The 14,080-nt window shown below is 36.5% G+C and overlaps 1 protein-coding gene across 1 annotated transcript in view; it reads right to left on the bottom strand.

The window, feature by feature from the left end:
• Positions 1-14,080, bottom strand: part of SMC2 (structural maintenance of chromosomes 2) — a 54,525-nt gene that overhangs the window by 17,102 nt on the left and 23,343 nt on the right. The window contains exon 15 of the mRNA XM_058445235.1: positions 10,709-10,856. Coding sequence (XP_058301218.1) covers positions 10,709-10,856 — 148 coding nt within the window. The remainder of the gene's footprint in view (positions 1-10,708; positions 10,857-14,080) is intronic.

The raw sequence follows: 14,080 nt of genomic DNA, 5'->3' as shown, positions 1-14,080 counted from the left end.
CAGTCGACCACTCAGTTTCCCATCCATGCAAATGGCAACAAGTGGGTTGCAAGAGTTCTTTAAACATTTTGGATGCAATTCTGTTAAATGTATACATTGCAAATAATTTCTTATTCTGTAGCTTGTCTTTTCATTTTCTTAAGTGTCTTTTGAAGAGATTTTTTTCAACTTTATTTTGATGAAGTTCAATTAGTCTATTTTTTCCTTGTGTCTTCTTTGTCCTAAGAAATCTTTGCATAATGTAGGGTCACTATATTTTCTTCTAAAAGTGTTAGAACTTACTTCTGGGCCTATGACCCATTTTTATTTATTTTTGTGTATGTTGTTAAGGGTCAATGTTTACATTTTTTTCATATAAATATCAAGTTGTCGGCACCGTCTGTTAAAAAAAACCTTTGTAATGGCTAATCTTTTATGTCATTAGATTTAATTTGATAATAGTTTAAGAATTTTTGTTCCTATATTCATGAGGGTTGCTTTCCTTTAACTTTTTTGTTTTGTCTTTGTCAGGTTTTACTATTAGAACAATACTAGTCTAGTAAAAAAAAAAAAAAAAAAAAAACTAGGAAGTGTTCTCTCCCCTTCTATTTATAAGATTGGTGTTACTTCTTCCTTAAATGGTAAAATTTATGAGTGAAACTTGGAGTACTCATTGTAGGATTGGAGTTTTCTTTGTGGAAAGATATTTAATAATAATTTCAATTTCATTAGTAGACGTGAGGCTATTCAGATTTTGTCTGTTCTTGTGTCAATTTTGGTTTTATTTTTCAAAGAATTTTTCTATTTTGTCTAAGTTGTCAAATTTATTGGCATAAAAATGGTCATAAGTTTGTATCTTTTTAATCCAGGTAAGATCCACAGTGGCAGCTCTTCTTTCATTCCTGATAGTGATTTGTAATTTCTCTGGTTCCTTGACTGATAGGGATATACAGATTTTGTTGACAGTTTGAGAACTCGATGTGGGTTTCATTGATTTTCTCCATTGTTTTATATATTATGGATTCCTATCCTTTATTATTTCCGTCTTTTTACTTGAGTTTACTTTGTTCTTATCTAGAATACAGGTTAGAATAGAACCTTAGACCATTATATTTGTGGCTTTTTGCTTTTTAATAGAAGCATATGTCTATCAATTTCTGATTTTTTAAAATTGAAATGATACAAAGTATGATCCCTGACCAAACAAGAATTAAATTAGAATTCAAGAAGAAAAATATACTTGGAAAATCTCAAGAATTTGTAAGTTAAAAAATACACTCCCCAGGGCTGGGCGCGGTGGCTCGCGCCTGTAATCCCAACACTTTGAGAGGCCGAGGTGGGTGGATCATGAGGTCAGGGGATCAAGACCATCCTGGCTAACACAGTGAAACCCCGTCTCTATTAAAAATACAAAAAATTAGCCAAGCATGGTGGCACACACCTGTAGTCCTAGCTACTCAGGAGGCTGAGGGAGGAGACTCACTTGAACCTGGGATGCAGAAGTTGCAGTGAGCCGAGATCACACCACTGCACTCCAGCCTGGGTGACAGAGTGAGACTTCTTCTCAAAAAAAAAAAAAAAAAAAAAACTCTCCCTCAAAAAAAAACATGAGTTGAAGAAATGTTCAAGAAAGTAAATTAGAAAACATTTTGAATTTAAAGAAAATGAAAATGGAACATGACAAAATCTGTGAGATGACACTGAAAGATTAAGAGGGATGTTTGTAGCATTACATGCTTATCAGAAAAAAATCAGAGTTCTCAAATTAATAATTTAAGCTTCCTCATGAGAAACTAGAAAAGGAATACCAAAGTAAGTCCAAAGCAAGCAGAAAAAAAGAAAATAATTAAGCTAAGGGCAGAAATCAATGAATTGAAGACAGAAAAAGAGTAGAGAAAGTTAATGAAATAAAACACTGGTTCTTTGAAAAGATTAGAACATTAGACAAATAGATAGACAAACCTGTATGTACCAAGGGTGACAAAAGTTAAAAAAAGACACAAATTATCATATTGGAAATGAAACAAGGGATATCAACTACAGAACCTGAATACATCAAAAGGATAATAATATGGAAATACCACGATTAACTCCACACACAAATTTGACAATTTAATGAAAGGCAGTAATTCCTCAAAAAGAAGAAACTACTGCAATTCATTCTATATAAAATAGATAAAAGATATAGAGTAGTCCTATAACTACTAAGGAAATTTTTAGTACTAATTTTACCACCCACCACCACCTGCAAATCTCAAGGCCCAGATTGTTTCACAAAATTCTACCAAATATTTAAAGAAGAATTAACACTAGTTCTACACAATCCTCCAGAAAATAGAGGGAACATTTCCCAATTCAATTTCATGAAGCCAGGATTATCCTGAAACAAGAAAAAAAGAAAACCATGCCAATGTCTCTCATGAATACAGACATTAAAATCATGACCAAATTATTAGCAAATACAATTCAGCAAATGCAAAAAGAATTATACATGCCATTCTCAAGTAGAGTTTATTCTAGGGAAAGACTGGTTCAATACTTAAAAATCAAGCAGTGTAATCCATGATATTAACAGGCTAAGGAAGAAGTTACATGATCATACCAATCAATGAGGACAAAGCGTTGAAAAAATTCAATACTCATTCGTGATAAAAAACTGCCATCAAAATAGGAACAGAAGAGAACTTCCTCAGTTTGGTAAAGAGCATCTACCAAAACCCTACAGCTAACATTACACTTTGAGGTGAAAGAATACTTCCTCCCTGATTTTGAGAACAAGGCAAGTGTAGTGGCTCTCACCACTTTTTTTTTTTTTTTTTTTTTTTTTTGAGACAGAGCCTTGTTCTGTTGCCCAGGCTGGATGGCTCACTACAACCTCCGCCTCCCAGGTTCAAGCAATTCTCCTGCCTCAGCCTCCCAAGTAGCTGGGACTATAGGTGCCCGCCACCACGCCTGGTTAACTTTTTGTATTTTTAGTAGAGACAGGTGTTTCACCGTGTTAGCTAGGATGGTCTGGCTCTCACCATTCTTACACAACACAGTGCCAAGAAGTTCCAGTCAATGCCATAAGGCACAAAAGGAAATAAAAGGCATACAGATCAACAGGGAAGAAATGAAGCTGCCTATGATTGTAGAGGACATAATTGTCTGTGTAGGAAATCCCCCAAAATCTACAAGAAACCTAGAACTAAGAAGTTCAGCAAGGCCAACAGTTACAAGATAGACATATATAAAAATTAATTATATACACTAACAATGAACATATGGATATTGTTACACATACAATACCCTTTATCGTAGCTCAAAGAATGAAATGTTTAGGTGTAAGTCTAACGAAATGTACAGAATGTTTCAGCATACACATTTGATTCCTGCTACTTTATTCCTCTTTGTCAAACTTTAGATATTCTAGACTGTTGCCTTTCTATATATAGTGTACTGAAAATAATCAGTGTTGAAGTTAAAGATCTCAATAAATGGAGAGACATTCAGTCCATGTCCCTGGGTTACCAGGTTCAACATAGTAAGGATGTCAATTCTTTTTAAATTAATACCTAGGTTTAATATAATTCCTATTAAAAATCCCAAGGCATTCTGTAGATAGAGTTAAGATTATTCTGAAACTTGTATGGAAAGGCATCCATCAAGAACATCTAAATCAATTTTGACAAAGAGGAATAAAGTAGCAAGAATCAATCTAACTGACCTCAAGGCTTATTATGTAGGGCCATAATCAATACTGTGAGATATTGGAAAAGAGACAGACACATAGATCAATGGAACAGAATAGAGAACCTATAATAAAAGTAGACTTAAAAAAATGCCCAAATAATTTTTGACACAGTTGGAAAAGCAAAAAACCAACTCAATGTTTTTCTAGGAGGAAAGATACACTTTTTTTTCTTTTTTTTTTTAGACAGAGTCTCTTGCTCTGTTGCCCAGGCTGGAGTGTAGTGGTGCAATCTCAGCTCACTGCAACCTCCGCCTCCCAGGTTAAAGTAATTCTGCCTTTGCCTCCCGAGTAGCTGGGATTACAGGCACACACCACCACGCCTGGCGAATTTTTTGTATTTTTAGTAGAGACGGGGTTTCACCATGTTGGTCTGGCTGGTCTCGAACTCCTGACCTCAAGTGATCCACCTGCCTCGGCCTCCCAAAGTGCTGAGATTACAGGCTTGAGCCACTGTGCCTGGCTAAGACAGCCTTTTCAACAAATTGTGCTGGAGCAATTGGATATCCATAGGCCAAAAAAAAAAAAAAAAAAGAACAGGTCACCTCTGGCTCCTTTCCATGCTACGGGTACATCCTTACTCAGTAATCAGGGCTCAGGCTCAGGTTCTGTTGGTGTAATGGTGTATGTTATAGCATTAGGCATGCTGGTGCCGTTTTAAATTAATGACCTCTGGCAAAATGTCAGAACCGCATCTAACAAAACCTTGAGGGGCTGGCACTTTGACACACCTTTTATTACATGAGTAAGTATCCCAGTGGCAACAACAAAAACAGGGACTGGATTGTTGTTAGCCCTCTGTGTAGGGGCTTCATGAATAACATTGTACAAGAGAACCTGAGTGAATGCAACTATGCCATTAGTAAGACTTGGTCACTGTGGTCTGTGACAGAATGAGGTCCAGAATGGCAGATCACTTTGTGGCCATGGCCACAGCTTAGGAGAACCTAACAGAGGCATTATGCATCCAAATCATCCAGATCTCTCAGAGTTGACCCCATCTACGGGATAGGGGTCAGGCTGAGTTGGTGCAGTAACCGGTCTGTCTATCCCTATCCTGAGGCCACTACCCCTGCAGGCCCCATTGCCCTTGTTACTTCACCCAGACCTTTTGGCCTCAGTGGTCTAGTCCAGGAAGGGAGGTGAGGTCCTAAACAAACTTGACATATCTGATAACATCACCCACCACAATGGAAGGATCAGATGTCTGTGACCTGTACACAAATGTTTATGGTATTCATACTAGCAAAAAAACTAGAGTCATCATAGATATAAAGATACACACAGAGGAATATTATTTAGCATTAAAAAGGACATGTTATTTGTGACATGTATTAACATAGAAGGGATACTGCTAAGCGAAATCAAAGAGGCACAAAAAGACAAATACTCTAATGATCTCACTCATATGTAAAATCTGAAAAAGTCAAACTCATAGAACCAGGGAGTAGAATGTGGTTGCCAAGGGCTGGGGAGCAGGGGAAGTGGGGAGATGTTTATCAAAGAATACAAAAGCATAGTTATGCATGATGAGTAAGTTCTGGAGATCTGCTGTACAGCATGGTGACTATAGCTAATACTTTGTTATATATTTAAAATTTGCCAGAAGAATAGATCTTAAATGTTCTTACCATACACACAAAAAAGGTAATTGTGTGAGATATGTTAATTAGCTTGATTGTGGTAATCATTCCATAACATATACGAATATCAAAACATCATACTGTATACTATAAACATTACCATATCCTGTGGTACTACCCTTGAAATGCCTCAGACATTTCAGCTTCAGTCATCCAGTCCAGGAAGGGAAATCACTTCTTGAATGATGACATGTCTGACAACATTGCCCAGCCAAATGGAAGGATCAGATGTCCCTGGCACTATTAGAGGGACTCTAGCATCCTGGTATTTCTTGGTCCTGTATCCACCCTTGAGGGATCCCACAGGGAGTGCACCTGAGGGAAACACTGACTCCAGATTAAGATTTAGCGAGGCCTTTTGGGGTACTGTGGCAGCCTGAACTGCAAACCACCCACAGGATGTGCACTCTGAAGAGAAAATGGCTGGGAACACTGGGATTTGGATTTCACAGGCAGAGGCCGTCATCTGGTCCACCTGTACCTCCTCCAAGCTCAGTGCTTCTCAACATGTGCTGCAATCATGTGGTTCCCTTGCCCTGGAGCGCAGTGTTTAGTGTCCATACTGCCGTATTCAGATGGGTTGGTACCACCCCAATAGCAGGCTATCTTGATGTCCTTCCTTCACTCGTTGTGAGCTGGCTTTCCATTGTTCAACAGCTCTATTGGACTGAGGATGACAGGGTGCATGGAAAACCCATTGTATTCCATGACTGTGCCTGTCGTCATGTTCCTTGGGCAGTAAAGGAGGTTCCTTGCCAGAGCAAAGTTTTACGGGGTATCCAAAAACATAATTTAAGTTTCCCTAAAAGGTGGCTATGGTATTCCCAGCATCCACAGGTGACACGTATTTGTCCTTGCCAGTTAGCAACCTTTTGCCATACTCCTTGTAACCACACAGATCTTTTCCCACTTGGTTTTCATTCACCTGACCAGATAGCAAGGCTGTTCTTTTTGACAACTAGTGAGAAGTGGGGAGAGGTGGGTTAGTCCAAGGTCACCTGGAGAACGGTCTTGCAGGTGGCGGTTCAAATCACAATTCAATTTTATTAGGGTAAACTGTAAACTGCAAACTGCTTGTCTATTTCACAAAGATTCTCTTTGATAACGTTCTAGCCAGGTTCCTCTGAGCCCTTTCTACATCTAAATAAACCTTTGCCTGTAAAGATCTGAAAAATACACTAGCAGTTTCTAACAGCTCAAAGCCACATCCATAGGTTGACTATCCTCCTCCTGAAAGTCAACTCCTGAGAAAACTCAAGGTTGCTAAGAGTTTACTGTTTCTTCCAACCAACACTTGAAGCTGGAGTCCCAGTCTCTGTGGGAGGGTAAGAACCTACCTTGGCATTAGAGCCAGTTAACAAATCTAAATGGGTTTCACATAGACCAACTCCCTTTCCTGTTTATATATATCCCTGACTCTACTAAGCCACCACTTATCCTCCTCTCTATTCCCTCATTCTCCCTTTAAGACACCCAGTCACCTCAATACAAATCAAAATTGAGTTCAGTTCATACTGGACTCTTCTTAATGCAAGAGTATGTTACTGATTTAAATCTATCCTTACTAACTAGTATCTGGCTTTATCTTTGATATGTTCTGTATCTGCAGAGTTCAGGGGTTAATTACTTTGGCTGACTTCATCTACTAAGTCTGGGGACCTCCTTCTCCAGGTCCTCGTTTATCCCTTCTGAGACGTCTCCTTCACTTTCTGGAAGCTGTGGTTAGCCCAGATCCCATCTTTTAGTTCTCCAGACCAGAAAGACCCCAGGCTTTCCACTGCAGCCTTAGCTGTCCTACAGCTGCATCGTGACTATAGCTGGTACTTAGGTCAAAAACATTAACCTTAGCTTGTGCCTGTCTCTTCCTCCATATTTTATCTCCCATCCAAACTCTTTCTAGTTTTTCTTGTTTCCTGAACTCTCAGGTAGTTGTTTCTTGTATTTTGCCCAGAATCTATATTTATCATCCGTGGGAATGTTGGCCTTTAGATTATGCCACCCTATTGGAAGAGAAAATTTCATGTGTTTGCTTTGCATCTGCTGTGAGCTTACTTGAAATGCCAAAACCGCCACCACCACAATGAATCCTCTCTTCACATGGTTGAGGTTCTTCTTTAAGATAACATTCACGTTGTACATACTGCTCATACAGGTATTTTTCTTAAATTTATTCTGTACAATAAATACAAATGTTCAAGCTGTCAGTGACGTAGTATATCTTAGGTTCTGGAGACTGACAAGATTTGTACATGGGCCCTGACACTCCTAACTGTATTATCACCCTGAGCAAGTTTCCCAACTTTTCTGCTCAATTCCTCTATTACACCATGCTGACAACAACAGTATTTACCTCACTAGGTTACTTTGAGGATTCAATATGACAATACATACAAATGAGAACAGCAGCTAATGTAAAGAAAGAGCTTGGTAAATATTAGTTAACTCATATTACTGCAGATGTGTGAAACAAATGTCCCCAATCCCCTTAATGTCTTCCCTCTAATGAAAAAAAATTACAAAAATTTAATACATGTTTGAGGATTTTCAAAGATCAAGATTATACAAGATAAAAATCACGAAAGCATACAAGCAAAAAATTTTTAGCAGAGAAAAGGAAATGAGTACATAAGCCAAAATAGTCAACCTCCCAAATTATTTTTAAAACGTTGGCTAAAACAGCAATGAAGTGCCACTTAATAACTGTTAAATCAGAAATATTAAAATTAACAGCAAGTACTGACTAATTTGTATACTATGGTATACTTTAATATTGACAGTGTGAATTGATAACTGTTTTGGCACAGTTTGTAACACATTTGAAAGGAAACAAAAAAACTGTATATTTGACATTGGACTTTCTGTAACTCAACATTTACAACATTATTTCCCCTCCCCTCCACAGTGGACAGAACTAATTTCAGATTCAATCCTTCCACTGTGTCCCATAATATCAAATACTGCATGTTTTCTGACATCTCATATGTATGGAGAATGAAGGGTGGGAAATGTCAAGCCCAGGGCCAGGAAGTACAGCCATGTATCAGGGGCAGTATGATAATAACACTAAGGAAATAAGACTAAAAAATCAAGAAGAGATGTGGGGCCAAAATAACACATGGGAGATCAGATTACATCACGTCAGACCTTTCATGATCCAGTTTGGAGTCACTGTTCTAGTCATGATGTACCTAGAGATACTAAAAACTGTAGACAGTATTCTCATGGTGTTTGCTAGTGTCATCTTTCAAGTTCTAAAGGAATTTCATCCCTTTGAACTGGAAAGCAGAAGACAAATAATCATCCAACTTTTGAGTTATTTTGGTGGAACAGAAGGATTGAGTTATTTATATTTATATGTATATATATATGATATATATATATATCAGACTCAGGGAAAAATAAATTTGGTTTAGTCTACTGGCACCTACATTCTTGTTTACCAATAGGTTGTTAATGATTGGATTATGAAAAGGCTGACAAAAATCTTGGAAAATATTAACAGACTTCAGATAAATTCACAGCAGATAGTACCACGCAACACATTTCCTCCTAAGCTTTGATTTAAAAATACTTATAAAGCTTAAAAAAACAAAAACATTAAAGTCGTAGAGACCAATTATTAAGCATACAGGAACATGATATTCATGTATCATTAAAATAAGGATTCTTTCAAGATCTGTTTTCTATCTCAGTCTAAATCAGGGGTCTGGAGTTGTGGCCTTAAACTAGCCTCAAACAGCTCCGTGCATGAATAATAGCTTTATATGTGTTCCCTTTGTTGGTCCAGTTACCTGATTTATAATTCTTCCTTACCTGAATGACTTTATTAGAATAGAAAACACATTAATATTGCCTTAGGAATTAAATCAATTAAACACTGATGATCAGCTACATTTATCATGTAATTTAATCTGCTTTTTTGTATATTAGCTTTTACACATGGAATCAGGTATCTCAGGATCCCTAATATATAAAAGACCTGCGTAAGAAAAAAACATTTGATGATATGCCTAAAATCACAACCACAATAATTGGACCATAATTAGACTAGTTAAGAGATGAGGAATATATGCTCATTTGTAAGTGATAAGTGATTATATAAAGAGAAAACATGGGTTAAGTAACATAACATTAATTTTTTTTATATAAACAAATTAGTTATCTCAAGTCCTTAAAATTTATGTTTAAAAAAGTAGGTCAAGATGAAGAAATAAATTTGTAGTTTAAACTTCCACATGTGCTCCTTTGGGTGGTTTTGCCTTGGATTTTGCTTCCTTTGAAATCTTTCCATTTTGACATTGAGTAAATCTGGCTACCGTAGAAACACCATCCACAAACTTGGTTTTGAAAAGAACGTTTGCATTGTTGAACATACCTTCTTTTAGTGACACCACAATGAACTTAAGGAAAAAAGAAAAAAGTATAAAAAAAACTTTTTGTGTTATACTTGAAGTTTACTCCTTTATACTGGTGATAAGAATGGTTTGGAGATAATTTTGATTTTATTTCTTTAAATAGTTATATGAGGCACCTAAATGAATGCTAGCTGTCCGTATTGTTTTAGAAGTCTCTTAATTTTACTCTGAGTGTTTCATTACCCAATTTTACTATTTCCTGGTGGTTGACTGCTTGTTGCTATCTTTTGTAGCTGGCATTCAGTTTTGTTGCTAACTAAAGCTGCTCCAGTGAGATATTTTTTCTTGTGATATTTTAATATCAAAGAAGGTTTCAAGTTCCTATAGCACACCACTAGCCTGAACACAACTTTAGAATAATTAGGCACTGCCCCACCGCCCCGTTCAATGTTATTTGCCAAAACACTGCTGTAATGAATACACAATCCATGGTAACTATGAGTGGAGTACCCAGAGTTGTACAATGCATAATTTATGCAAGCATATTTGGCAGCCCCAGCTCCTACAGCAATAGTGCAATAAAAACAAACTGTTCTTAGCTTCAAGAGGCTTTGTTCTACTTTTTAGCCATCAGAAATTAAATTCCCCCATCAGGTGTCACATGATTTTGATACCTGATTTAAATATCCCTGAGACAGTTTTGTTTTGATTGTAAATCTTTATGGCAGTTAACTAGAGAAAACAATTATATTAACCCTAAATCAATCAATTCTGTATTATGACTAAATTGGAATCTCCCTCATGCTACAACCAACATTTTTAATGCCTAGCTCTTTCTTAAAAAGGAGAGTGAAACTTTTTTCCTTCTATACCTATTTAAATAGATATACAATGCTTTACCATTTATCAACCCTAAATATCTTATTGACTACTATTAAAGAATGGTTTTAGAAAAATAGTCTAATTAAACTATTACTGAGACTTTTTTTTCTGGTTCTTACCTGAGAATGTGTGAAGTGAGTACGCAGCATCTGTCCAATGTTTTGGGTATGAGAAAGATCCAAGGCTGCATCTACCTCATCAAGGATATAAATTGGAGCAGGTTTGAAGAGGAGCATGGACAGTATTAATGACAAGGCCACTAAAGACCTAAGAAAAGGCCAGAAGAAAAGCCATAAAAATTTGATTTTATCACTTATCAAAACACTGAAGCAAATATGTGATCCTATTATTGTGAATAGAGCAGATTTATCTGAAAGGTAGTCATATAAAAAAAGAATCTTGAGTTTCAAACTTTAACACTTTTGTTGTATTAAAATATTTCTTTTATTTTAGCTTTCCATTTGTCCTCTTTTCAGAAGAACGCATTTTCATAGACAATTTTAATACTGACATATTACGTTTGGCACCTATTCTTAAGATCATGTTAGTTTTAAAAGTTCTTTTTTTTCCCTTCCCCAGTTGGCTCATTAGAGCCTAGGTAGCAGGTGAGTAAGAGCTATGGTCATTATTTAAGACAATAACTATCATCTTGGTAACAGTAACTGGGTTAGATGTCATTTTTCAAACTTTCATAATGTACACACTTACATAAACATGCACAGACACACAATCTCTCTCTATATATTTTTTTGGTACCATTTGTGAATAAGTTGTATAGACTATGGCCCACTATTCTAAGTACATCACTGCCAAAAGTTCAATCTTTTTTTTTTTGAGACAAGTCTCACTCTGTCGCCCAGGCTGGAGTGCAGTGGCGCAATCTCGGCTCACTGCAAGCTCCGCCTCCCAGGTTCACGCCATTCTCCTGCCTCAGCCTCTCCGAGTAGCTGGACTACAGGCGCCCGCCACCACGCCCGGCTAATTTTTTTTTTGTATTTTTAGCAGAGACGGGGTTTCACCATGGTCTTGATCTCCTGACCTCGTGATCCGCCCGCCTCGGCCTCCCAAAGTGCTGGGATTACAAGCGTGAGCCACCACGCCCGGCCAAAAGTTCAAACAATCTTATCTTATGTAAAATTCATAGTTACACCTAATCTCAGGTTCCACAGCACTATTTTCAGTTCTCTTCTAGCTTACTGCAGCTCATAGTTACACCTAATCTCAGGTTCCACAGCACTATTTTCAGTTCTCTTCTAGCTTACTGCAGCTCATTCTAATCTGGTATGAAGAATCATAATAATTATTATATTTTTCCTTACAAATATATAATTCATAAAAAGCCTTATTTTAATATAAAATATTTATAATTACTTAACATTAGACTAAAAATTAGAGTAGCATTTGTAATATACTTACTCTGTAGCTTCAAGGACATCCTGGCATACAGTACTAGAATAGGCAACTCAATGCTTGCTGCATTCTTTTTTGTTTTGAGAGTCTTGCTCTGTCACCCAGGATGAAGTGCAGTAGCACGACCTCGGTTCACTGCAACCTCTGCCTCTGAGGTTCAAGCAATTCTACTGCCACAGCCTCCCTAGTAGCTGAGATTATGAGATTACAGGTACATGCCACCACACCCAGCTAATTTTTGTAGTTTTAGTACAGACAGGATTTCACCATGTTGGCCAGGATGATCTCAAACTCGTGACCTCAAGTGATCCATCCGCCTTGGCCTCCCAAAGTGCTAGGATTACAGGCATGAGCCACCATACCCGGCCCAAGGCTTGCCGCATTCTAATAGGGCTATTTATTAAGAAATATATAAGTAGGGAAAAAATGCATACACAAGTAGAGAAAAATTGCAAGCCAAAAAAAAAAAAAAAGAATAAAACAGTATCATCAAAACCAAATCACAGTGAGACTGTTAATCACCTCTATAAAAGGGAGCTAAACTCATTTAGCCAACCTAAAATTATGTTTCTCTGTGATGAGTGCCTCAAGTACTGAGTTTTAAACTTAAAAAAAAAAAATTCTGCTATGCTGAAGGGTTTAATCTAAAAATAACTTTATAGCATCTTAATTACGGAAATAATTTATAGGTCCCAGTAAGAAGAGAAGCATATATTTTCTATTTTCCTCAAAACATTTTCTAGGGTTTCGGCAAATATAGCTAAAGATATTGGGAACTAAACTGTGGAATCCAATTTTTATGAACAGGCAGCAGGAGCTGTATTTTTTATTCTTATTTACAAATTTTATAAAAATATAAATAAAATATATTTCTACTCATAAAAATGATAAAAAGGGGTCATAAGGAACATTAACAGGTGTCAATATTTTCTATGTATATAAAAAAAGGGTTACATGATGGTATTACAGGACAGAGAAGAACAATTCAAGGCCTATGGATTACATACCATGCAGGAGAAAAAACCAATTACTAAATGAATCACTAATTTCAATTATGTGAATATTCACAACCTTCTTTCAGGAGGTTTTAATTAATTGGCTATCGGTAGGTAAGGTGTAAGGACATATGACCTTTTAGGTTTCTATCACTATGCTGATTTTCTGAATCACTGTGTAAGGTCGGGAGAAACTTCCCTGAACTCCAAATCCATGTTATTTTCCAACACTCTTCCTTTAACCTGTATTATGGTTCTGCTGTTTTTGTCTGAAAAGTAGTATTCATATTGCCTTCAATTTGAAGAATATTTCTGTTAGATATACAATTCTAAGTTGACATATACTTTCAGCACTTCACGGATGTTCCAGACTTCTGGCTTACATAGCGTTTAACAAGAAGTCTAAAGTTATTTTTATTTTTGTTCACTAGCACATAATATGTCTCTTTTCCTCTAGCTGCTTTTAGGATTTTTCTCCTATCATCATCACTGGTTTTCAGCAGTTTTATGTATCTTTTGCTTTGTTATTTTTTATGTGTTTCTGTTTATCTTGCCTGAGGTTGACAGAACTCAAGTCTGTGGGTTTACAGAATTCATCAAATCGAGAAAATATGGGGCCATAATTTCTTCAAGTATTCCTCTCCTTTTGGAACTCCAATTACTTGCCCATTAGACAGCTTCCCTTAGGACACTGAAGCTGGTTGTTGTTTTTTTTTCCAGTTTTTTATTTCTCAATGTAGCTTGAATAGATTCTGTTCTATTGCTATGTCTTCAAATTTACTCATTTTTCTTTTACAGTACCTCATCTGCTGTTAATCTCATGCAGTAAACTTTTTTTTTAATCTCTAGAAAGTTCACTTAATTCTTTTTAGTAGCTTCTATTTCTCTCATTATGTTCATGTTTTCTTGGATTAACTTGTCTCCTACTTGCATCATCTGTCATTTCAGAGTCTGTTTCTACTCACTAATTTTTCTCTTTAATTTTGATTACATGCTGCTCATTGTGGTTATATTGTTTAGTATCTCAATTTTTTTTAAACCTTCTTTAAAGAACATTGGCCTTTGTTCTGATAAACAAGTAACAGT

This window comes from Hylobates moloch, unplaced genomic scaffold, assembly GCF_009828535.3.
Source record: "Hylobates moloch isolate HMO894 unplaced genomic scaffold, HMol_V3 SCAFFOLD_10, whole genome shotgun sequence".
Taxonomy (NCBI): domain Eukaryota; kingdom Metazoa; phylum Chordata; class Mammalia; order Primates; family Hylobatidae; genus Hylobates; species Hylobates moloch.
Note: the sequence above shows the minus strand (reverse complement) of the source record. Positions and strands in the feature narration are given on the sequence as shown.